This window comes from Salvelinus sp. IW2-2015, linkage group LG32 (assembly GCF_002910315.2).
Source record: "Salvelinus sp. IW2-2015 linkage group LG32, ASM291031v2, whole genome shotgun sequence".
NCBI lineage: Eukaryota > Metazoa > Chordata > Actinopteri > Salmoniformes > Salmonidae > Salvelinus > Salvelinus sp. IW2-2015.
This window is the reverse complement of record NC_036871.1, coordinates 27,815,195-27,839,160: the sequence shown is the minus strand read 5'-3', so window position 1 is coordinate 27,839,160 and position 23,966 is coordinate 27,815,195. Positions and strand designations below refer to the sequence as shown.

Here is a 23,966-nt window from a genome sequence, read left to right as displayed (position 1 = left end):
AGTGTAACGGATGTGAAATGGCTAGCTAGTTAGCGGGTACGCGCTAGTAGCGTTTCAATCAGTTACATCACTTGCTCTGAAACCTATTAGTAGTGTTGCCCCTTGCTCTGCAAGGGCCGCGGCTTTTGTGGAGCGATGGGTAACGACGCTTCGTGGGTGACCGTTGTTGATGTGTGCAGAGGGTCCCTGGTTCGCGCCCGAGGTCGGGGCGAGGGGACGTACTAAAGTTATACTGTTACACCTACTCATTCAAGGGTTTTTCTTTATTTTCACAATTTTCTACATTGTAGAATAATGGTGAAGACGTCAAAACTATGAAATAACACATGGAATCATGTAGTAACCCAAAAAAGTGTTAAACAAATAGAAATATATTTCAAAATATATTTTTGATTATTCAAAGTAGCCACCCTTTGCCTTGACAGCTTTGCACACTCTTGCCATTCTCTTAACCAGCTTCACCTGGAATGATTTTCCAACAGTCTTGAAGGAGTTCCCACATATGCTGAGTACTTGTTGGCTGCTATTCTACAATGTAGAAAATTTTAAAAATAAAGAAAACCCTGGAATGAGTAGATGTGTCAACTTTTGACTGGTACTGTAGGCCAAGTTGATGTAATTTATTTTGTACAGCAAACATTTATTGCCTTAGCTAGGGTTAAATCTGAAATGGAGAGGAGTTTATCTTATTCCACTATCAGTGGCGATAAACACATACCCGTTAGCATTAGATCCTCGGTGTCTTTGAACTCACAACCGCGTGTTCTCAGTCTCAGTTAGGTTGTACACTTGTCAATACCTGCCTGTTCATTGAAGTTGTGTGCCCAAAATTGATGTCTCTCGAACACAGTATTCCTGCGTGGTGCACAGTAGTTGTCCAATGCCTTCATCACCTCGGCCAGTTTCTTGTTTTCTGGGTCGGCATATGTGTTCTCCATCGTGTTGTATATCTCCAGCTCGTCTAAAAACTGCTATTTTCCTAGCCGTGGGCTTGTCATTTATCCCTCTGGCTAAGTAGTAGAAGTTCAGTCTTTGTTTACATTTCTTGCAAGGATTCCAGTCAATAACAACGGAGAAGGTGGTGTAAACGACTGCATTGCTGCTCATCCCAAACTACATAGCTATTGGGACTGCGTTGAACCATTTGACTCTGCGCTGTGAGTATTTTCCAATCTGTAAGTGCAATGTCGACATTTTGTCTGTTATAAAGTGGCTACTCGCTAACTACCATGGCTTTGTCTGAATTGGTGACGCACAGACTGTTTGGGCCTGCATGTGTTCAAAACTTCTAGAGACGATTAACATATTTTTACACTAATGTCCATCTGTCAACTCCACTTCCTTTCACCACGAATCGCTATGTATTTTTGCCAATTCTTTCGTTAATACTTAGCTAGTTTAGCTTACGTTAGTTGATCATGGCCATCATCGACTGCTAAATGGAGCCTGGAGTTAGCTGGCAACGTTCAATATGTATTATGCTATTTGGTCCACATTAACTATTGAACCTGCTGCAATGCTGATGGATAGCTATGGCGCAAACATTGTGAAATTTGTTTTGTCACGCCTTGCTTGCATAACAACACTACAGTTTTTAGCTACTAACCTGACATTCGTTGTGGCTAAAAGCCTAGCTAGTTACGTTAGCTAGGTAACGTTAAATTGTCTGCAATGTCGTGTTGTTTGTTTCATGCGTTGTATGATTAAAATAACGCAACACAACACCGTTTCAGCCAATGTATGTCATTTAGCTAGCTGATGTTTCTTAGCTAGCCAACGAGCTACATCATGAAGCTCAATTCTATGCAATATAAAAAACTGTTATTGTTATCAATTTGAAAGGTAATTAACCAGAAAATAGGCTAGCCCATTTCCTGTTTTTGTTTTGTTTTCCACAATACGCAGTGCTGAGATATCAGGGCAAGATGGTTGGTTAGAAAACGTCCAATCTGTGTGGTAACTGTTTTAGAAAGCAGTTGATTGGCTTCAAATAATTCTGCCAATCCTGGATGAGAACTAGTCAATGAGCGGGTTTCGATTAATGTCATCCGTGTATGCGTGTTTTGCACCGGCTGAAAGTTGATTGCATTCGATTTGGAACCGGGCTGCCTCGCTCTAACCAGGAGTGATATAGCCTAAACTAGATTGAGCACGTGGAGTAATCAGTAGGATTCTGTGTTTTCACATGCAAAAGTGATTGCTTAAATAAAATAAAAAAAACGCCTTATCTGCCTTCCCAATGAAAATTCGAACATATATTTTATGGAAAAGAGATGCTGCCTTGTGGACAACCACCGAGCAGCGCAGATTACTGTAGATTTGAGAAGGGCGCTCCTCCCTCACCACATTTGCCCATCACGTCACGGGCCATAGCCTGATGGACCGCGGCTCAAATTACTCAAACTCCGTCACTGTATCATCAGACTACACTAGCTGCCTACAGAGGCAACATTGTAATGTATCTGAGAACAAATGAGTTTATCCTGCAGATGTAGCTAGGCCTATTTGTTTTTCGCTTAATATATAGTTTAGAGAGCTTACTGAACACACTAAACATTATGCTACTGGCAGCCTGTCTACTGTTCTTTGACAATTCTTTATGTAAATAGTGCAGGGGAATTAAAAGTCGATTTTTTTCTTTCTACTGACTCAAAATAGGCAGGTAGCTTAGTGGTTGGAGCATTGGTTTCAGTTACTGGATCGAATCCCTGAGCTGACAAGGTAAACATCTGTCGTTCTGCCCCTGGACAAGGCTGTTTTTATTTATTTATTTATTTTTATTTCACCTTTATTTAACCAGGTAGGCTAGTTGAGAACAAGTTCTCATTTACAACTGCGACCTGGCCAAGATAAAGCAAAGCAGTGTGACACAGACAACAACACATAGTTACACATGGAATAAACAATAAACAAGCCAATAACACAATAACCAAGTCAWTGACACAGTAGAAAAAATAAAGTCTATATACAGTGTGTGCAAAAGGCATGAGGAGGTAAGTAATAAATAGGCCATAGTAGCAAAGAATTACAATTTAGCAGATTAACACTGGAGTGATAAATGAGCAGATGATGATGTGCAAGTAGAGATACTGGTGTGCAAAAGAGCAGAAAAGTAAATAAAAACAGTATGGGGATGAGGTAGGTAGATTGGGTGGGCTATTTACAGATGGACTATGTACAGCTGCAGCGATCGGTTAGCTGCTCAGATGGCTGTGTTTAAAGTTGGTGAGGGAAATAAAAGTCTCCAGCTTCAGCGATTTTTGCAATTCGTTCCAGTCACTGGCAGCAGAGAACTGGAAGGAAAGYCGGCCAAATGAGGTGTTGGCTTTGGGGATGATCAGTGAGATATACCTGCTGGAACGTGTGCTACGGGTGGGTGTTGTTATCGTGACCAGTGAACTGAGATAAGGCGGAGCTTTCCCTAGCATAGACTTATAGATGACCAGTGGGTCTGGCGACGAATATGTAGCGAGTGCCAGCCGACTAGAGTATACAGGTCGCAGTGGTGGGTGGTATAAGGGGAATTGGTAACAAAACAGATGGCACTGTGATAGACTGCATCCAGTTTGCTGAGTAGAGTATTGGAAGATATTTGTAGATGACATCTCCGAAGTTGAGGATCGGTAGGATAGTCAGTTTAACTAGGGTAAGTTTGGCGGCGTGAGTGAAGGAGGCTTTGTTGCAAAATAGAAAGCCGATTCTAGATTTGATTTTGGATTGGAGATGTTTAATATGAGTCTGGAAGGAGAGTTTACAGTCTAGCCAGACACCTAGGTATTTATAGTTGTCCACATATTCTAGGTCAGAACCGTCCAGGGTGGTGATGCTAGTCGGGCGGGCGGGTGTGGGTAGCGAACGGTTGAAAAGCATGCATTTGGTTTTACTAGTTACTACTTAACCCACTGTTCCTCGGTAGGCCGTCATTGTAAATAAGAATTTGTTCTTAACTGACTTGCCTAGTTAAATGAAGGTTAAATTAAAAAAATGAACTGTGAATCATCATTTGTTTACCCTGTACGCACATTGAGTAACACAGTATAATGTAGCCTACATCTAGGCCCCCGTCCATATCGATAGCGCATGGTCTTGTGTATAGATAGGATTTCACTGAGCATGTTATTGGGTTGTTGTCCCAGGATCGGTTACATGTTTCGTCACCCGGCCCAGCAGGTTGGCTGTCCCTGTCACTGAGTCGGATACCAGCCAGTCTCCCTCGTTCTTAGAAAGCCATGACATGTCACGGCATGTTCTCTCTTGGCCTAAGCCCAGTGGGTCAACTCAGGCCTCACATCCTGGTTAACCATGTGAAATAATCATGATTTGTCATTTAATCCGGGTCACGCTCAGTAGGCAAATGTTATAGAGCGTTGCAGATTAAAAGGTCTTGAATAGAGCTGACATGATTCTTTATTCAAATCAAATTTTATTAGTCACATGCGCCGAATACAACAGGTGTAGACCTTACAGTGAAATGCTTACTTATGATCCCCTAACCAACAATGCAGTTTAAAAAAAATACAGATAAGAATAAGAGATAAAAATAACAAGTAATTAAAGAGCAGCAGTAAAATAACCATAGCGAGACTATATACAGGGGGGTACCGATACAGAGTCAATGAGCGGGGCCACCAGTTAACTGAGGTAGTATGTACATGTAGGTAGAGTTATTAAAAGGACTATGCAAAGATTACAACAGAGAGTAGCAGTGGTGTAAAGAGGGTTGGGGGCACTGCATGTAGTCTGGGTAGCCATTTGACTAGATGTTCAGGAGTCTTATGGCTTGGGGGTAGAAGCTGTTTAGAAGCCTCTTGGACCTAGACTTGGCGATCCGGTACTGCTTGCCATGCGGTAGCAGAGAGAACAGTCTATGACTAGGGTGGCTGGAGTCTTTGACAATTTTTAGGGCCTTCCTCTGACGCCGCCTGGTATAGAGGTCCTGGATGGAAGGAAGCTTGGCCTCAGTGATGTAATGGGCCGTTCACACTACCCTCTGTAGTGCCTTGCGGTCGTTGGCCGAGCAGTTGCCATACCAGGCAGTGATGCAACCAGTCAGGATGCTCTCGATGGTGCAGCTGTAGAACCTTTTGAGGATCTGAGGACCCATGACAAATCTTTTCAGTCTCCTGAGGGGGAATAGGCTTTGTTGTGCCCGCTTCACAACTGTCATGGTATGCTTGGACCATGTTAGTTTGTTGGTGATGTGGACACCAAGGAACTTGAAGCTCTCAACCTGCTCCACTGCAGCCCTGTCGATGAGAGTGGGGGCATGCTCGGTCCTCCTTTTCCTGTAGTCCACAATCATCTGCTTTGTCTTGATCACGTTGAGGGAGAGGTAGTTGTCCTGGCACCACACGGCCAGGTGTGTTGTCGGTGATCAGGCCTACCACTGTTGTGTCATCGGCAAATTTAATGATGGTGTTGGAGTCGTGCCTGGCAGTGCAGTCATGAGTGAACAGGGAGTACAGGAGGGGGTTGAGCACGCACCCCTGAGAGGCCCCTGTGTTGACGATCAGCGTGGCAGATGTGTTGTTACCGACCCTTACCACCAGAGGGCGGCCCGTCAGAATCTAGTTTCAGAGGGAGGTGTTTAGTCCCATGGTCCTTAGCTTATTGATGAGCTTTGAGGGCACTATGGTGTTGAATGCTGAGCTGTAGTCAATGAATAGCATTCTCACATAGGTGTTCCTTTTGTCCAGGTGGGAAAGGGCAGTGTGGAGTGCAATAGAGACTGCATCATCTGTGGATCTGTTGGGGTGGTATGCAAATTGGAGTGGGTCTAGGGTTTCTGGGATGATGGTGTTGATGTGAGCCATGACCAGCCTTTCAAAGCACTTAATGGCTACAGACGTGAATGCTACAGGTTGGTAGTTATTTAGGCAGGTTTGGTAAAAATGGACTTAAGTTTCCCTATGTTAAAGTCCCCGGCTACTAGGAGCGCCGCTTCTGGGTGAGCATTTTCCTGTTTGCTTATGGTGGAACACAGCTCATTCAATGCTGTCTTAGTGCCAGCCTCTGACTGTGGTGGTATGAACAGCTACAAAGAATACAGATGAAAACTCTCTCAGTAGATAGTATGGTCTACAGCTTGTCATGAGATACTCTACCTCAGGCGAGCAATAGCTCAAGACTTCCTTAGATATTGTGCACCAGCTGTTGTTTACAAAAATACATAGACTGCCGCCCCTTGTCTTACCAGACGCTGCTGTTCTATCCTGCCGGTACATCGTATAACCAGCCAGCTGTATGTTGATGTTGTCGTCGGTCAGCCACGACTCCGTGAAGCATAAGATGTTACAGTTTTTAATGTCCCGTTGGTAGTTCCATCTTCCGCGTAACTCGTCGATTTTATTGCCCAAAGATTGCACGTTTGCTAGCAGAATGGAGGGAAGTGGGGGTTTATTCGATCGCCTATGAATTCTCAGAAGGCAGCTCGACATTCGGCCCCTCTTTCTCCGCCTCCTCTTCACGCAGATCACGGGGATCGGGGCCTGTTCCCGAGGAAGCAGTGTATCCTTCGCGTCGGGCTCGTCAGAGTCGTGAAAGGAAAAAGAGGATTCTACTAGTCCGTGGTGAGTAATCGCAGTCCTGGTGTCTAGAAGTTATTTTCGGTCATAAGAGACGGTAGCGGCAACATTATGTACAAAATAAGTAAAAAAATAAGTTACAAACAACACAAAAAAACACAATCGACTGGGGGTAAAACGTCTGCCATCTTCTTCGGCGCCATCTTCTACTTGTTAGAGGTGTGTTTGTTCTACATGGGATATTTCTAGCTTATTTGAACGGTCCACAACTTTGTGCCCAACTGAATGCAGCCCTGAACATAGGTGTTTAATGCATAGGCGAATATAATTTCTCGCTGTGTGTATATTTAGCTAACTAGGTTATCTGAATCTATTGCAGGATTTCCGGTCAAGTTCAAACCGAATGTACCTATTTTAGGTAACTAAATTAGCTCCCATCCTTCTCTGTCTGTATGTTTAAGACAAGTCATAGGCTTGTCAGCAGCAGCATGCATGGCTGCAGTGCAGTGCAGTACTCTACTCAGTCCTTTACTGCTGGTGGAATACCTTTACTGCTTGACCCATTTTGACAGCCCTTTTTTTTGGTTGCAGATAACTCAAAGGACTATGCATTTCAGGGATGGATGAATAAAACCAGAACAAACATCTGCTCCTGTAACACAGTACTATCATACAAGGGTGAGAATMAATCAATTATTTATTTTGCCAGTGTGTGAAAGAAGAGCCAATGGAAAATTACCTCTCCACAAGCCCTACTAGCTACTGTACTACAATGTCACCTCTGAATGTAATCTTTATTAGCTGACTCAGATGTGTTAGGTGGAGATGCTGAGAAGGCTGATAGAGAATTCAAAACGTGTCTTCCTCTGCTGTGTCTTTCATACACTGTAGATGGGCTTTATGATCTCCTCACAGACCATACTCATTCGAGTCATGCTAGGTTTTTCACTTATGTTTTTTAGTAACTGAAATGATAAGTAGCTACCCGTCCTGCAGTGTTTTTCACGCTTCATAAAAACAGGATACTATACTTAGTATTCTATAGTTTTACAGAATTATTAATGAAAATCTCATTGTAGTTAACATCAATAAAATCATAACAATTTTGGTTACCACTAGCTTCATGTGCTTACACAGTAATTCACAACATATATTTTTCTCCATAGTTGCTTGCTTTGCACTATCTGTAGCTACATGGGTAATGCTTGCTTTGCACTGTCTGTAGCTACATGGGTAATGCTTGCTTTGCACTATCTGTAGCTACATGGGTAATGCCTTGCTTTGCACTATCTGTAGCTACATGGGTAATGCTTGCTTTGCATATCTGTAGCTACATGGGTAATGCTTGCTTTGCACTATCTGTAGCTACATGGGTAATGCTTGCCTTGCACTATCTGTAGCTACATGGGTAATGCTTGCTTTGCACTGTCTGTAGCTACATGGGTATTGACCTCTAGGCTGCGTAGTTCTGGTTTCTCCATAGACTGACACCCCCTGCTATACTTATCATCTTATCTCTCTTTTATCATTGTCTCCCTCTCTCTCAATTCCCTGGAGTTAGCCTATCTTGATATGACAATGGTGTGAAGTGGCCCTCAGGGAAGAAGAACACAAGTCCCTCAGGTGTCCCACTGTCCTCTTCATCGCTCCATGCCCCGCTAAGAAGACAACACAGTGTTCCACTTGTGGAAAGAAGAGTTTTGCACCCTCTTTTTGCTCTACCGTTTCTTTCTCGCCATGGGGGGTGCAGTGAGCGCCGGGGAGGACAACGATGATCTGATTGACAACCTGAAGGAGGCGCAGTACATCCGTACAGGTCGCGTGGAGCAGGCCTTCAGGGCCATAGACCGCGGGGACTACTACCTGGATGGCTACAGGTACTACACTACCCTTAATGCTCTATACAACCTATCCAGTTTTATCAACATCAGGTTTGGGGTCCATTTCAATTCAGGAAGTAAACAGAAATTCCAATTCCATATTTTTCTCATAAGCAAAGAATACAATGTGAATTCAGTTTATTTCCTGAATCAACTGAATTGAAAAGGTATTTCCCCAACCTTGGTACCTATAATGCTCTGTACAAAATTGTTTTATCTTAGTAAACATTTTCCTGGAGCTAACATAAGGGTGTCCCATCTCCTTACCTACACTACAGGGACAATGCCTATAAGGACCTGGCGTGGAAGCATGGCAACATCCACCTTTCTGCCCCCTGTATCTACTCTGAGGTGATGGAGGCTCTGAAGCTCCAGCAGGGACTGTCCTTCCTCAATCTGGGCAGTGGGACTGGATACCTCAGCACCATGGTGGGACTCATAATAGGTAACGATGCCTCTGTTTGTTTAATTAAATACTTTTCCATTCTACGATGTGTTGAGATATTCATTTAAATCTTGATTAACGATTATATGGTGATGGTATACATCAATGCTCTAGCCCTAATGAGTTAACCTATGCTTAAATAACACAAGGCAACACACATGGATAGCATACAAAGTCAAACGCAGCCCCACAACCGGTCGGATTCTGATGTGTAATCACTGCAAATGAACTTGTAATTGTTTTTTTGCAGGTCCATTTGGTGTGAACCATGGAGTGGAGCTCCATACGGATGTGGTGGAATACGCCAAGGAGAAACTAGATGACTTCATCAAGAATAGTGACAGCTTTGATAAGTGAGTTGGAAGCTTAATCAAAACGTTACACATGTTATATAGGGTGTAATGGTGCATGCAGTGAAACTCTGGTTAAATAACTAGATGCAGTTCAGTTAGTATTTATCTGCCTGCCAATTTTCAGACATGGAAATTGCCTTACAGTGATGCTCCAGAGCTTTTGTATAATTTCAGCCTTTTATTTTATTTTTGTTGTTGTTGACRTTCCCCCTCTGTTTCCGCTACTGAATTTATCACCCAGGGAGGACTTGGCCAACATGCCATGATTAATTATTGTGAAGATCTAGATTATAGACTGCATTTCTTGTAGATACCGTCTTTCTTTTTTTGTACATAGTATAGAGCACATAAATGCTTAATACAAATACTTTTTTCCTTTATTTTTCTTCATTCCCCACCCTAACTCAACAAGTCTGCAAACTTTACTTTAAAGGTCTGAAAGGTTAAATGGTTACTTATTTTATGTTTGACTTTTTTTTCTTCTCAATAACCCCAAAAATATGCTGCTTTAGAGATTTCATATGTAAAGCCACTCACCGTTATGCTGCAACCCTGTAATGATAGTGCAGGTAGGGGAGAACCGACGCGGGAGGGCTGGGGGGCTAGGGGGAGTGGTTCATGGGAGGAGGGGGGGGTTTCTGGGTGGGGAACGACCAATGGGTTGGTTCCCCTGTGGGTCTTGATTTTTGTTTCACATCCATAGGCTTATTAACACTAAAGATAAAGATTCATCATTAATAATTAATTGTTTTTTGAAAAACAATGGCAACGCTAGCTATTCTCTCTTGGAATTTGAAAGACCTTAATAGTCCTATCAAATGTTCCAGCTGTCTTGATGTCCTAGCAAGACACCATATTGATATGGCAATGCTCCAAGAAACACACCTACTCTAAAAGGATGCACATAGAATAGAGAACCATTTGTACAGACTGGCTGCTTTTTCATCAGGCCCAAACCGAACTAAAGGTGTAATCATGATGATACATAAGAGACTCAAAATCACCATCTTGGGTAAAGGCGAAGGCCAAGAAGGCGGAATCACTTTCCTTAAATGTATACATAATGGAAAGAAAATTGCCTTTTATTAATGTGTACACTCCAAACTCATGATCCTACATTTTTTGATTCTCTGAACAACATATTGTCAAAATTAACTGAATTCCATCTGGTTATCGGGACAGACATGAATGCCATTTTGGACATGCGGGACAAATCTGATAAGACCAACTACAGTCTACAACTATTAACCACCATGCTTACTACTGCCAACTTAAAATTTCAGAATCTCCTACGCAACAAGATGGCGTTTCAATGTTTCATAACTACAAACTCCTACATTCTGTGATCAATTTGAAATTGAACTAAATTAATTCATAATGATCAATAAAAATTCATCGATGAACCCCGGATGCTATGGGATGCCATCATAGATTTTATAAAAAATAATGGAACTGCATTTGCATCTGTGTTGAATAAATCACAATTAAAAAAGATAGCAGAATTGGAACTGTTGTTATTTGCGTTAGTGTTCTCAACAAACACTTACTRTTTTCTAAGTCAAGACCAAGCTTAATTTATTAATAATACAGAGAGCAGAATTTGCCATCCATCAAGTTAGACTCAACCATTAATTCCATGGTAATCGTCCCAGTCGTTTACTGGCCAAAAAGCTTTGCAATAATGATCAATTAGCTGATATAGCACCTATTGAATCTGAAATAGGGGAATTACTATCAGAACCCAAATTAATCAAAGATTCTCCRGCTTCTATAAAGAACTGTACACCTCTGATTTTAAATCCACACCAAGCCAGACTATCCTTTCTAAAATAATTAAGAACTCCTCTTCTCTCAACAGAGGAAGCCACCTCGCTGGTAGCCCAAATCTCTCTCAATGAACTCAAAAGGGCATTGGATAGCACGAATAAAGGCAAATGACCTGGATGTGATGGTATTTCTTCTGAGCTCTATTTCAAATTTTGTAATCAATTAGGGTGGGTTTGTTAAACACTTTTTCCTTGGATAACCTCCATCGATTATTACAGATCTTAAATACATACAGCTCCTTGGGCTGCTTAATCGCTCGATGCAGAAAAAGCTTTTAATAGACTAGAATGGTCATCTCTGGTCTGTCTTAGAACCTATGGGAATTGTCTCCAATTTCATTAATATGATTAAAATGCTATATGCCAATTCCTCAGCCATAGTTATAACAGGCAATATCTGCTCCTCTCCTTTCAGAATCAATAGAAGCAGCAGACAAGGCGATCCAATTTCTACTTTGCTATTTTTATTATCCATGGAACCCCTGCCCAAGGCAATTCATCAATCAAAGGAAAGAACACACATTTCTTTCAAATCTACTGATCACTCATCTCATTATACACAGATTATATTTTACTACAATGAACAAATATATAAAAGCAACATGTAAAGTGTTGGTCCCACGTTTCATGAATTTATTTCAACTGACTTATTTCCTTAAATGAACTGTAACTCAAAACAAAATGTTTGTTGCATGTTGCGTTTATATTTTGGTTAAGTATATATTTACAATTTAGGTCAGCTATGCTAGCCAGTGGAGGCCCTTGGGAAACCCAACTATTGAACCATCCAATTATGGTCCCAAAAGGACTGATCTTTATAATATATAAACAACTTTTGGGAAGCTCATATTCTGAGTTAGCCATTAAGAAAGTATGGGCCCCAGATCTAATTGAATTTGAACAACCCTTTTAACTGGAACAGAATATGTAAATATATGACAATGGCATCCTTTAATCTAAACCATAAACGTAAACATTTTACGTTTGTTCACAGACTGTATTTAAGACAGAGGAAACATTTTAGGATGACATTCGTCCCAACTGTTCACTGTGTCTCCTAAATCAAGTAGGCACATTCCTTCATATCATGTGGGAGTGCCCTGCAGTTAAATGCTTTTAATCTATTATGTTACTTAATCATGATAGCTCCTTGAATCTCTCAATCAATCAAAGACAATTACTGATGTAGGCTCTTCGATGGCAGTAACCTCACTCTCTCCCAATTTGCCAGTGCATACAGTTACTATTAGATGTTAAAACATTAGAATTATCGACAGCAATAACTAATGGTGCTAGTCAAAGAACAATTGAGGCCTGGACAAATATACTGTGGTTGGATGGAGACATGTTGGTTCGGTGAATAGGAGGGGAGATTGGGGGTAGAGGCCCACTTGTATATATTTTTTTMGGGGGGGTTAATACTGAATTTATTGTTACTTAAACTCTATGTATTTCTTACTTTTGTTTTTAATTTGAGTGGCATCCCACGGGTACATTTTATATAAAACAAAAATATTAATTGAAATTTATATTGTACCTCTAAATTGTGCATGACACAAGTCATTTTTCCAACAATTGTTGACAGACAGATTATTTCACTTATAATTCACTGTATCACAATTCTAGTGGGGCAGAAGTTTACATACACTAAGTTGACTGTGCCTTTTAAACAGCTTGGAAAATTCCAGAAAATGATGTCATGGCTTTAGGAGCTTCTGATAGGCTAATTGACATCATTTGAGTCAATTGGAGGTGAACCTGTAGATGTATTTCAAGGCCTACCTTCAAACTTCAGCCAAGACCTCAGAAAAAAATTGTAGACCTCCACAAGTCTGGTTCATCCTTGGGACTAATTTCCAAACACCTGAAGGTACCACATTCATCTGTACAAACAATAGTACAAGTATAAACACCATGGTACCACACAGCCGTCATACCGCTCAATAAGGAGACGCGTTCTGGTTTAAGGACAACAAAGGCAAGGTATCGGAGTGGCCATCACAAAGCCCTGCCCTCAATCCTATAGAACATTTGTGGGCAGAACTGAAAAAGCATGTGCGAGCAAGGAGGCTTCTGAAACGTTTGACCCAAGTTCAACAATTTAAAGGCAATGCTAACAAATACTAATTGAGTGTATTTAAACTTCTAACCCACTGGGAATGTGATGAAAGAAATAAAAGCTGAAATAAATTATTCTCTCTACTATTATTCTGAAATTTCACATTCTTAAAATTAAGTGGTGATCCTAACTGACCTAAGACGGGGAATTTTTACTTGGATTAAATATCATACATTGTGAAAAACTGAGTTGAAATGTATTTGGCTAAGGTGTATGTAAATTTCCGACTTCAACAAATATATATATAACTCTTCAAAAAAAAGAAACGTCCATTTTTCAGGACCCTGTCTTTCAAAGATAATTCATAAAAATCCAAATAACTTCACAGATCTTCATTGTAAAGGGTTTAAACACTGTTTCACATGCTTGTTCAATGAACCCATAAACAATTAATGAACATGCACCTGTGGAACGGTCGTTAAGACACACTGCTTACAGACGGTAGGCAATTAAGGTCACAGTTATGAAAACTTCGAACACTAAAGAGGCCTTTCTACTGACTGAAAAACACCAAAAGAAAGATGCCCAGGGTCCCTGCTCACCTGCGTGAACGTGCCCGAGGCATGCTGCAAGGAGGCATGAAGACTGCAGATGTGGCCAGGGCAATAAATTGCAATGTCCGTACTGTGAGACGCCTAAGACATTACTACAGGGAGACAGGGCGGACAGCTGATCATCCTCACAGTGGCGGACCACGGGTAACAACACCTGCACAGGATCGGTACATCCGAACATCACACCTGTGGGACAGGTACAGGATGGCAACAACTGCCCGAGTTACACCAGGAACGCACGATCCCTCCATCAGTGCTCAGACWGTCCGCAATAGGCTGAGAGAGGCTGGACTGAGGGCTTGTAGGCCTGTTGTAAGGCAGGTCCTCACCAGACATCACCGGCAACAACGTCGCCTATGGGCACAAACCCACCGTTGCTGGACCAGACAAGACTGGCAAAAAGTGTTCTTCACTCACGAGTCGCGGTTGTCTCAGCAGGGGTGATGGTCGGATTTGCGTTTCTCGTCGAAGGAATGAGCGTTACACCAAGGCCTGTACTCTGGAGTGGGATCGATTTGGAGGTGGAGGGTCCGTCATGGTCTGGGGCGGTGTGTCACAGCGTCATCGGACTGAGCTTGTTGTCATTGCAGGCAATCTCAACGCTGTGCGTTACAGGGAAGACATCCTCCTCCTTCATGTGGTCCCCTTCCTGCAGGCTCATCCTGACATGACCCTCCAGCATGACAATGCCACCAGTCATACTGCTCGTTCTGTGCGTAATTTCCTGGCCAGCCATGGCCAGCGAAGAGCCCAGATCTCAATCCAATTGAGCACGTCTGGGACCTGTTGGATCAGAGTGAGGGCTAGGGCAATTCCCCCCAGAAATGTCCAGGAATTTGCAGGTGCCTTGGTGGAAGAGTGGGGTAACATCTCACAGCAAGAACTGGCAAATCTGGTGCAGTCCATGAGGAGGAGATGCACTGCAGTACTTAATGCAGCTGGTGGCCACACCAGATACCGACTGTTACTTTTGATTTTGACCCCACTTTGTTCAGGGACACATTATTCCACTTCTGTTAGTCACATGTCTGTGGAACTTGTTCAGTTTGTCTCACTTGTTGAATCTTATGTTCATACAAATATTACCACATGTTAAYTTGGCTGAAAATAAACGCAGTTGACAGTGAGAGGACGTTCATTTTTTTGCTGAGTTTATGTGTGTATGTAAATGTTTGTCTCTCTGGTTCTATCTGCCCTTTCCTTGCTGTGTTCAGTCCTCTCCTTTCTGCCTCTGTCTCTGTCTGGTGCAAGCTGCAGCCACTTTATGACAAACTTCTGTCTCTCAATCTGTAGCCTTGGATGTAAAAGTGTTTCTCCTTTTGAGTAAAACAAAAAAAGTTCAAAATAAGTAGTCACTGAAATCCTAGGAATCACAATCCAGACCTCAGGTTTCCAATTTCAACACTGAGTCAAACAGATCAAGAGATATGTGCCTGTTGTAGCGCTCCCTTGTGGTCAATCTGAACATGCTTGCAGATGTTGAGTCTTGACAGGGTTTGTAACATGTGTACTGGTGTATATACATTTATGTGCCAGCCCATGCCCACATTAAGGTTTATTGGTCAGTTGTTTGACATACTAGTCTGGAAAATATTGCGTTGAAAGACGTTGGTCCATAGATGCCATACAGTACATTCGGAAAGTATTCAGACCCCTTGACTTTTTCCACATTTTGTTACGTTACAGCCTTATTATAAAATGTATTAAATAAATAAAAATCCTCATCAATTTACAGATAATGACAAAGTGAAAACAGGTTTTTAGACATTTTTGCAAATTGATTAAACAAACAGAAATACCTTATTTACATAAGTATTCAGACCCTTTGCTATGAGACTCGAAATTGAGCTCAGGTGCATCCTGTTTCCATTGATCATCCTTGAAATGTTTCTACAACTTCATTGGAGTCAACCTGTGGTAAATTAAATTGATTGGACATGATTTGGAAAGGCACACACACCTGTCAATATAAGGTCCCACAGTTGACAATGCACGTCAGAGCAAAAACCAAGCCATGAGATCGAAGGAATTGTCAGTAGAGCTGTGTCGAGGATTGTGTCGAGGCACAGATCTGGGGAAGGGTACCAAAACATTTCCGCAGCATTGAAGGTCCACAAGAACACAGTGGCCTCCATCATTCTTAAATGGAAGAAGTTTGGAACCACTAAGACTCTTCCTAGAGCTGGCCGCCCGGCCAAACTAGGCAATCGGGGGAGAAGGGCCTTGGTCAAGGAGGCGGCCAAGAAACCGATGGTCACTCTGACAGAGCTCCAGAGTTCCTCTGTGGAGAATGGAGAACCTTCCAGAAGGACAACCATCTCTGCAGCACTCCACCAATCAGGCCTTTATAGTAGAGTGGCAAGACGGAAGCCTAAAGGACTCTCAGACCATGAAAAACAAGATTCTCTGGTCTGATGAAACCAAGATTGAACTCTTTGGCCTGAATGCCAACCATCACGTCTGGAGGAAACCTGGCACCATCCCTACCGTGAAGCATGGTGGTGGCAGAATCCTTCTGTGGGGAGGTTTTTCAGCGACAGAGACTTGGAGACTAGTCAGGACCAAGGGAAAGGTGAACAGAGCAAAGTACAGAGAGATCCTTGATGAAAACCTGCTCCAGAGCACTCAGGACCTCAGACAGGGTGAAGGTTCACTTCCCAACAGGACAATGACCCTAAGCACACAGCGAGACAACGCAGAAGTGGCTTCAGCCAGAGCCCGGACTTGAACGATAGAACATCTTTGGAGAGACCTGAAAATAGCTGTGCAGAGATGCTCCCCATCCAACCTGACAGAGCTTGAGAGGATCTGCAGAGAAGAATGCGAGAAACTCCCCAAATACAGGTGCCAAGCTTGTAGCGTCAAACCCAAGACTCGAGGCTGTAGTCGCTGCCAAAAGGTGCTTCACCCACGCTGATGGTTTTGTTACTTTGCTGACCACACCCCTCTGCTCTTGATTGACCAATGTCTCTTTCAGCTGGTCAAGCACATCATATGGGATTTTCCTACATCCATGAACAACAGGAGGGACTTTTGGATCAATGTAGATGTGGTGCAGGCCTGGAAACTCAGAGTCCTTTAATAAATCTTCTTTGGGATTGGTGTCCCATCCACGGGACAGTTGAGCTAACGTAGGCTAATGCGATTAGCATGAGGTTGTAAGTAACAAGAACATTTCCCAGGACATAGACATATCTGATATTGGCAGAAAGCTTAANGGCAATCTCAACGCTGTGCGTTACAGGGAAGACATCCTCCTCCCTCATGTGGTACCCTTCCTGCAGGCTCATCCTGACATGACCCTCCAGCATGACAATGCCACCAGCCATACTGCTCGTTCTGTGCGTGATTTCCTGCAAGACAGAAATGTCAGTGTTCTGCCATGGCCAGCGAAGAGCCCGGATCTCAATCCCATTGAGCATGTCTGGGACCTGTTGGATCGGAGTGTGAGGGCTAGGGCCATTCCCCCCCAGAAATGTCCGGGAACTTGCAGGTGCCTTGGTGAAAGAGTGGGGTAACATCTCACAGCAAGAACTGGCAAATCTGGTGCAGTTCATGATGAGGAGATGTACGGCAATACTTAATGCAGCTGGTGGCCACACCAGATACTGACTGTTACTTTTGATTTTGACCCCCTCTTTTTTCAGGGACACATTATTCCATTTCTGTTCGTCACATGTCTGTGGAACTTGTTTATGTCTCAGTTGTTGAATCTTGTTATGTTCATACAAATATTTGCGCAAAATAAACGCAGTTGACAGTGAGAGGACTTTTCTTTTTTTGCTGAGTTTAGTACCAGTCAAAAGTTTGGACACACCTACTCATTCCAGCGTTTTTCTTTCTTTTTTACTATTTTCTACATTGTAAAATAATAGTGAAGACATAAAAACGAGGAAATAACACATTTGGAATCATGTAGTAACCAAAAAAGTGTATATTTTTGAGATTCTTCAAAGTAGCCACCCTTTGCCTTGATGACAGCTTTGCACACTCTTGGCATTCTCTCAACCAGCTTCATGAGGAATGCATTCCAACAGTCTTGAAGGAGTTCCCACATATGCTGAGCACTTGTTGGCTGCTTTTCCTTCACTCTGCGGTCCAACTCATCCCAAACCATCTCATTTGGGTTGAGGTCGGGTGATTGTTGAGGTCAGGTCATCTGATGCAGCACTCCATCACTCTCCTTCTTGGTCAAGTAGCCCTTACACAGCCTGGAGGTGTGTTGGGTCATTGTCCTGTTGAAAAACAAATGATAGTKCCACTAAGTGCAAACCAGATGGGATGGCATATTGCTGCAGAATGCTGTGGTAGCCATTTTGGTTAAGTGTACCTTGAATTCTAAATAAATCGGTGGCGGTCCTCATGAGAGCCAGTTTCATCATAGCGCCTGATGGTTTTTACGACTGTGCTTGAAGAAACTTCAGAATTTCTTAAAATGTTCAGGATTTACTGACTTTCATGTCTTAAAGTAATGATGGTCTGTCGTTTCTCTTTGCTTATTTGAGCTGTTCTTGCCATAATATGGACTTGGTCTTTTACCAAATAGTCTTCTGTATACCACCCCTATTGTCACAACACAACTGATTGGCTCAAACGCATTAAGAAGAAAAGTAATTCCACAAATTAACTTTTTTAACAAGGCACACCTGTCCATTGAAATGCAATCCAGGTGACTACCTCGAAGCTGGTTGAGGGAATGCCAAGAGTGTGCGACGCTGTCATCAAGGCAAAGGATGGCTACTTTGAAGAATATAAAATATATTTTGATTTGTTTAACACTTTTTTATTTACTTGATTCCATTTGTGTTATTTCATAGTTATTATTCTACAATGTAAAACATAGTAAAAATTAAGAAAAACCCTTGAATGAGTAGGTGTGTCCAAACGTTTTACTTGTACATATATAATTTATTTTTAATTCCTAATGTATGTTACAAATACTAATTCATACAATATGTTACGAATTCGTAACTGCTAAAGATCCTGGACAGCATCTTTTAAGACGTGTCTTGCCATTTGAATACATTTTAAGGCGTTGAAATCTTTTTTACATTATTTCTGACTGATTGAATTTTTTTTTTTCATGGATGCCTTTTGACTTGCTTTTATTACCTTTTTACTTTATTTTGTTTTTGTCAGGTTTGAGTTCTGTGAACCCATCTTTGTGGTGGGCAACTGTCTGGAGATCTCGTCAGACAGCCACCAATACGATCGTATCTACTGTGGTGCGGGGGTGCAGAAGGATCATGAAAATTACATGAAAATCCTGCTCAAAGTTGGGGGTATTCTAGTGATGCCTATAGAGGATCAGGTAAGCGGTAGAATGTCTCTGAATAATGCAGATATTATAAACATCATTATTCATGATAGTGCCGTCTGCGAGGCTGCGTCTGAAGTGGCAACTTATTCACTATGTAGTGCAATACTTTTGACCAGAGCACTATGGGCCCTGATCTAAAGAAGTGCACTATATACGTAATAGGTTGCCATTTGGGATGCTGTTAGTGATACAGCCCTGGCCTGCATGACCAATGATGTTACGATATCCAGCCATCGTTATTGTTCCTCAGAAGCCCTTGAACTGGTACTTACGCCATCAGTCTGGTCTATTTTGTCCTCTAACAAATTGGAAAATAGAAAAAACACTTTAGAAAAAGGATGACGTTGTGTGGCACTCAAGCAGAGAAATAACATTTTTGAAGGGCTTGCACAAGCCCACACAGTCTGTCGTCTTGTGAAATGGAAAGTCTAGCTGCTTATGTTGTTTTTCAGAAAACAGTTGGAACTCCTGCATTGCCAGGTTTGTGTGGTGGTGCAATAAAGAGGGGGAAGGTTTTGATGTGGGGAATTGAGGCCAAGGGCTGAGGCAGCTTAGAAGCTCAGGTCCACCACAGTTCCTCTGGATCAACACCTCCATGTGATGGRCAAAACCAGCTTTTTGTCAAGTAGATATTTGAAGGCACCCATGTCTCTTTCTGGTGTGGAACTGAAGATGCATATAATACATGTGATTTTGTCCCTCTTGTCTTGGTGTATTGGTGGTGGTGTTATTATGGTTGGTATAACTTTTCCATTGTCTAGTGCTGGGTACTCCAAATTCGACCTGATTTTTATTTGCCCCCCCAAGCTTTCTAATAAAATAAAATAAACAACATCCTAAATTGTTGTTGAAGATTAAGACTGTCAAATCACCAAGAAATCAGCTCAGTGATTTTAAGTATTCCCACGCATAAATAGAGAGGCATACGTGATCGTATCCCAATGTAATCAAGGTTTTGAATGATTCTGTTTTTGTCAAATACTATAGCTGTTTGGGCTTCTTGCATTCATTTTGCAATGTACAAATGATTTATAATTGTGTACTGGCCCCCTGACCATCCGCTCAAGAAAGAAATCGGTCTGCGGCTGAATGTAATTGGGGACCCCTGAGGGATATCCGACACTGCAAGCTAGATCTACTCTGGGTTTTCTAAAGCTAACCAGCTTCAAGTTAGATTCACATTCCAGCTCAGGCTTTATCCGTATTACGACGGTGGATATTGATTGTCCACCTGCCGCTACCTCTGGCAGGCTTGTGACTGCGCGTGCATGTCACACATGGCTAGTCATTCAGACAATGCTGAAACATAAATCCATGGGCGAGTGAGTGACAAATTTTCATTTGTGCCGAAATCAAAATGAAAGGAAATGTATCTTGCAAATTCAGCAGGCTATGGCGTGAAATGGGCTTTCAGAAGCGCCGTCTTTATTTTATGACTTAKTGGTAATGCCGTCTTTGGTGTGCACAAACACCTTTTTTTCCCACACATATCAATATATTTTTTWAATTATTAAGTCATGCAAAGGTGTTACATTGCGTGAAGTTTTAAATGCATTCTGTCTTTACTAAATGTGTAATGTGATATATTCCAACACTACAATTTTTTTTTACACCAAAACCCCATTGGATTAATATAATATTTAATCAGTCTTCCTCAAATGAAGGTGATGATGACGCAAATTCTTTGCAAAAGGGAGGGAATTTGATTTCATTCGTCATCAACTCGCAGCTCAATCATTTCATTCAGTGTAAGCAGAATCAGCCGTGAGTTAGCCAGGTTATTATTGAAGGATTCATTGCCATAAAAATTTACCTGGCTGAAAGGTCAGCCATTTTTGTATTGGAGTCCGCAGTTGAACTCAGTTGACCAAAGTTACCTCGCTATCTCCTCAAACCTGATTCGTAGTATACCCCTCTGGTCTAGTGGAATGGTGGTGTTAACATGATTGGTATGCGTCTAGTAGATTGGTGTTTAAAACTCTACAGGATCGGTCATTGAGTGTGCCAGCCAGAGCCCGGACTTAAACCCGCTCGAACTTCTCTGGAGAGACCTGAAAATAGCTGTGCAGCAACGCTCCCCATCCAACCTGACAGATCTTGAGAGGATCTGCAGAGAAGAATGGGAGAAACCCTCCAAATAAGCTTGTAGCTTCATACCCAAGAAGACTCAAGGCTGTAATCGCTGCCAAATGTCCTTCAACAAAGTACTGTGTAAAGGCTCTGAATACTTATGTAAATGTCATATTTCATWAAAAAAAAYGTTTTTTATACATTTGCAAACATTTCTAAAAACCTGTTTTTGCTTTGTCATTATGAGGTATTGTGTGTAGATTTAGTGGGGAAAACAATTTAATCCATTTTAGAATGAGGCTGTAAAGTAACAAAATGTGGAAAAAGTCAAGGGGTCTGAATACGTTCCAAATTCACTGTATTGCCCTATCCCACCTGGACAAGAGGAATACCTATATAAGAATGCTGTTCACCAACTATAGCTCAGCCTTCAACACCTTAGTGGCCTCTAAGCTCATCACTAAGCTTCATCACTAAGCTCAGTGCCCTGGGTCTGAACCCCTCCCTGTGCAACTGGGTTCTGGACTTCCTGACGGGCCGATCCCAGGTGGTGAAGGAAGGCCACAAAACCTCCGCCACGCTGATCCTCAACACGGGCCCCACACGGGTGTGTGGTCAGCCCCCTCCTGTACTCCGTGCTCACCCATGACTGCGTGGCCACGCACGTCTCCAACTTAATCATCAAGTTTGCTGACAACACAACAGTAGTAGGCCTGATTACCAACAATGACGAGACAGCCTACAGGGTGGAGTGGTGCAAGAAAAATAACTTCCCCATCAATGTCAACAAAACGAAGGAGCTGAAATGGTCCCTTCACACCGACAGTGTGGTGAAGAAGGCGCAACAGTGCCTCCTCAAACTCACAAGACTGAAGAAATTTGGCTTGGCCCCTAAGTCCGTCACAAACTTCTACAGATGCACAATTGAGAGCATCCTATCAACTGTATCACCACCTGCTACAGCAATTGCACCATCCGCAACCTCAGGGCTCTCCAGAGGGTGGTACGGTCAGCCCAACTCCCCATCGGGGGAACACTGCCTGCCCTCCAGGAGCTCTGTAGCACCCAGTGTCACAGCAAGGCCAAGAAGATCAAGGACCTTAGCCACCCAAGCCACAGCCTGTTCACCCCACTACCATCTACAAGACGTAGACAGTACAGGTGCATCAAAGCTGGGACCCGAGAGACGGATGGATGCTGTTTATCTCCAGGCCATCAGACTGTTAAACAGCCACCACTATACGACCTCCACCCAGTACCCTGCCCTCCGCCCAGTACCCTGCCCTCTCTGCCCAGTACCCTGCCCTCTCTGCCCAGTACCCTGCCCTCTCTGCCCAGTACCCTGCCCTCTCTGCCCAGTACCCTGCCCTCCGCCCAGTACCCTGCCCTCTCTGCCCGAAAGTGCCCTGCCCTCTCTGCCCAGTACCCTACTCTGACCTTCAGTCACTGTCACCTGCCGGCTACTCTACCCTGCACCTTGGGGACTGCTGTCCTATGTACATAGTCATGGAACACTGGTCACTTAAATAATGTTTACATACTATTTATATACCCTGAGTATACAAAACATTAACACCTGCTCTTTTCATAACATAGACTGACCAGGTGAATCCAGGTGAAAGCTATGATCCCTTATTGATTTCACTTGTTAAATCCACTTCAATCAGTGTAGATGAAGGGAAGGAAACAGGTTAAAGAATCATTTTTAAGCCTTGCGACAATTGAGACATGGATTGTGTATGTGTGTCATTCATAGGGTGAATGGGCAAGAGAAAGTATTTAAGTGCCTTTTAAACAGGGTAGTAGGTGCCTTTTAAACAGGGTAGTAGATGCCTTTTAAACAGGGTAGTAGGTGCCTTTTAAACAGGGTAGTAGGTGCCTTTTAAACAGGGTAGTAGATGCCATGTGCACCGTTTTTTGTCAAGAACTGCAACAGTGCTGAGTTTTTCACGCTCAAGAGTTTCCTGTGTATATCAAGAATGGTCCACCACCCAGAGGACATCCAGACAACTTGACACAACTGTGGGAAGCATTGGACTCAACGTGGGCCAGGATCAGTGGGAGGCTTTTGACACTTTGTAGAGTCCATGCCCCAATGAATTGAGGCTGTTCTGAGGGCAAAAGTGTGTGTGGGGGGTACATCTTAATATTAGGAAGGTGTTCCTAATGTTTGGTATACTCTGTGTCTACTGATGAACCAAATGTGGGATTCTTTTTTTTWATGTTGGATTATTGTGTGCTTGTTGCTTTTACTGCATTGATTGATTACAACTAGAAACAAAAGCATTTGCTGCACCCGACACAAAACCTGCTAAACTGGGTATGCGACCAATATAATGTTATTTTATTTGTCTAGTGGATTGGTGTTAACATGGTTGGTATGTTCTCCGTTGTCTCAATGGACTGATGTTATCGTGGTCGCTATACAGTAACTGRCACTCTTTATTTTCTGGTTGCAGCTGATACAGATCACCAGGACTGGTCAGTGTTCCTGGGAGAGTAAGAATATCCTGGCCGTGTCATTCGCTCCTCTGGTCCAGCAGAACAGAGCTGAGGGAAGCAAGCCTGATGCTGTAGAGCTCCGTGAGTTCACTACTCTAACCCCTGTTCTACTTTAAACCTTGGGTCTTATTCACTAGGCAACAAACTAGAAAAATATAAGAGTTTTGCTACGGTGTGCACTAATGATTATATAACCCTGTTCTGTACGCAAACCATTTTTTCTGTTCTCTGTAAATAGACACATCAGAACAATTACCCCTTTGTTTTGTTTTCTATCTCTCTTTTCAAGTTTAAAGTAAGCCACACTTTTTAAGTCGAAGGATTTATTTAAAGTTAAGACGAACCAATTTCTAATAAAAACTTTGCTTTGACT

The 23,966-nt window shown here is 42.5% G+C and overlaps 2 protein-coding genes across 12 annotated transcripts in view; one reads left to right on the top strand and one right to left on the bottom strand.

Moving 5' to 3' along the window:
• The window catches only part of LOC111957156 (uncharacterized), a 22,671-nt gene extending 20,510 nt beyond the window's left edge, over window positions 1–2,161 (bottom strand). For 2 of the 5 annotated variants that reach the window (XM_023977900.2, XM_023977901.2), the window contains exon 1: window positions 800–938. In XM_023977900.2, the coding sequence (XP_023833668.1) occupies window positions 800–938 (139 nt within the window). Of the gene's footprint in view, window positions 1–718; window positions 939–1,606 lie in introns of those variants that run through there. The other 3 variants (XM_023977903.2, XM_070436759.1, XM_023977904.2) reach the window with 2 other exon arrangements.
• The window catches only part of LOC111957154 (protein-L-isoaspartate O-methyltransferase domain-containing protein 1-like), a 28,960-nt gene continuing 6,063 nt past the window's right edge, over window positions 1,070–23,966 (top strand). Inside the window, exons 1-9 of one of the 7 annotated variants that reach the window (XM_070436756.1) lie at window positions 1,086–1,175; window positions 6,472–6,569; window positions 6,904–6,942; window positions 7,116–7,202; window positions 8,086–8,401; window positions 8,683–8,849; window positions 9,100–9,202; window positions 18,841–19,012; window positions 23,551–23,674. In XM_070436756.1, coding sequence (XP_070292857.1) covers window positions 8,262–8,401; window positions 8,683–8,849; window positions 9,100–9,202; window positions 18,841–19,012; window positions 23,551–23,674 — 706 coding nt within the window. In that variant the 5' untranslated portion in view covers window positions 1,086–1,175; window positions 6,472–6,569; window positions 6,904–6,942; window positions 7,116–7,202; window positions 8,086–8,261. Of the gene's footprint in view, window positions 1,176–6,471; window positions 6,570–6,903; window positions 6,943–7,115; window positions 7,203–8,085; window positions 8,402–8,682; window positions 8,850–9,099; window positions 9,203–18,840; window positions 19,013–23,550; window positions 23,675–23,966 lie in introns of all 7 variants that reach the window. The other 6 variants (XM_070436757.1, XM_070436755.1, XM_023977894.2 and 3 more) reach the window with 6 other exon arrangements.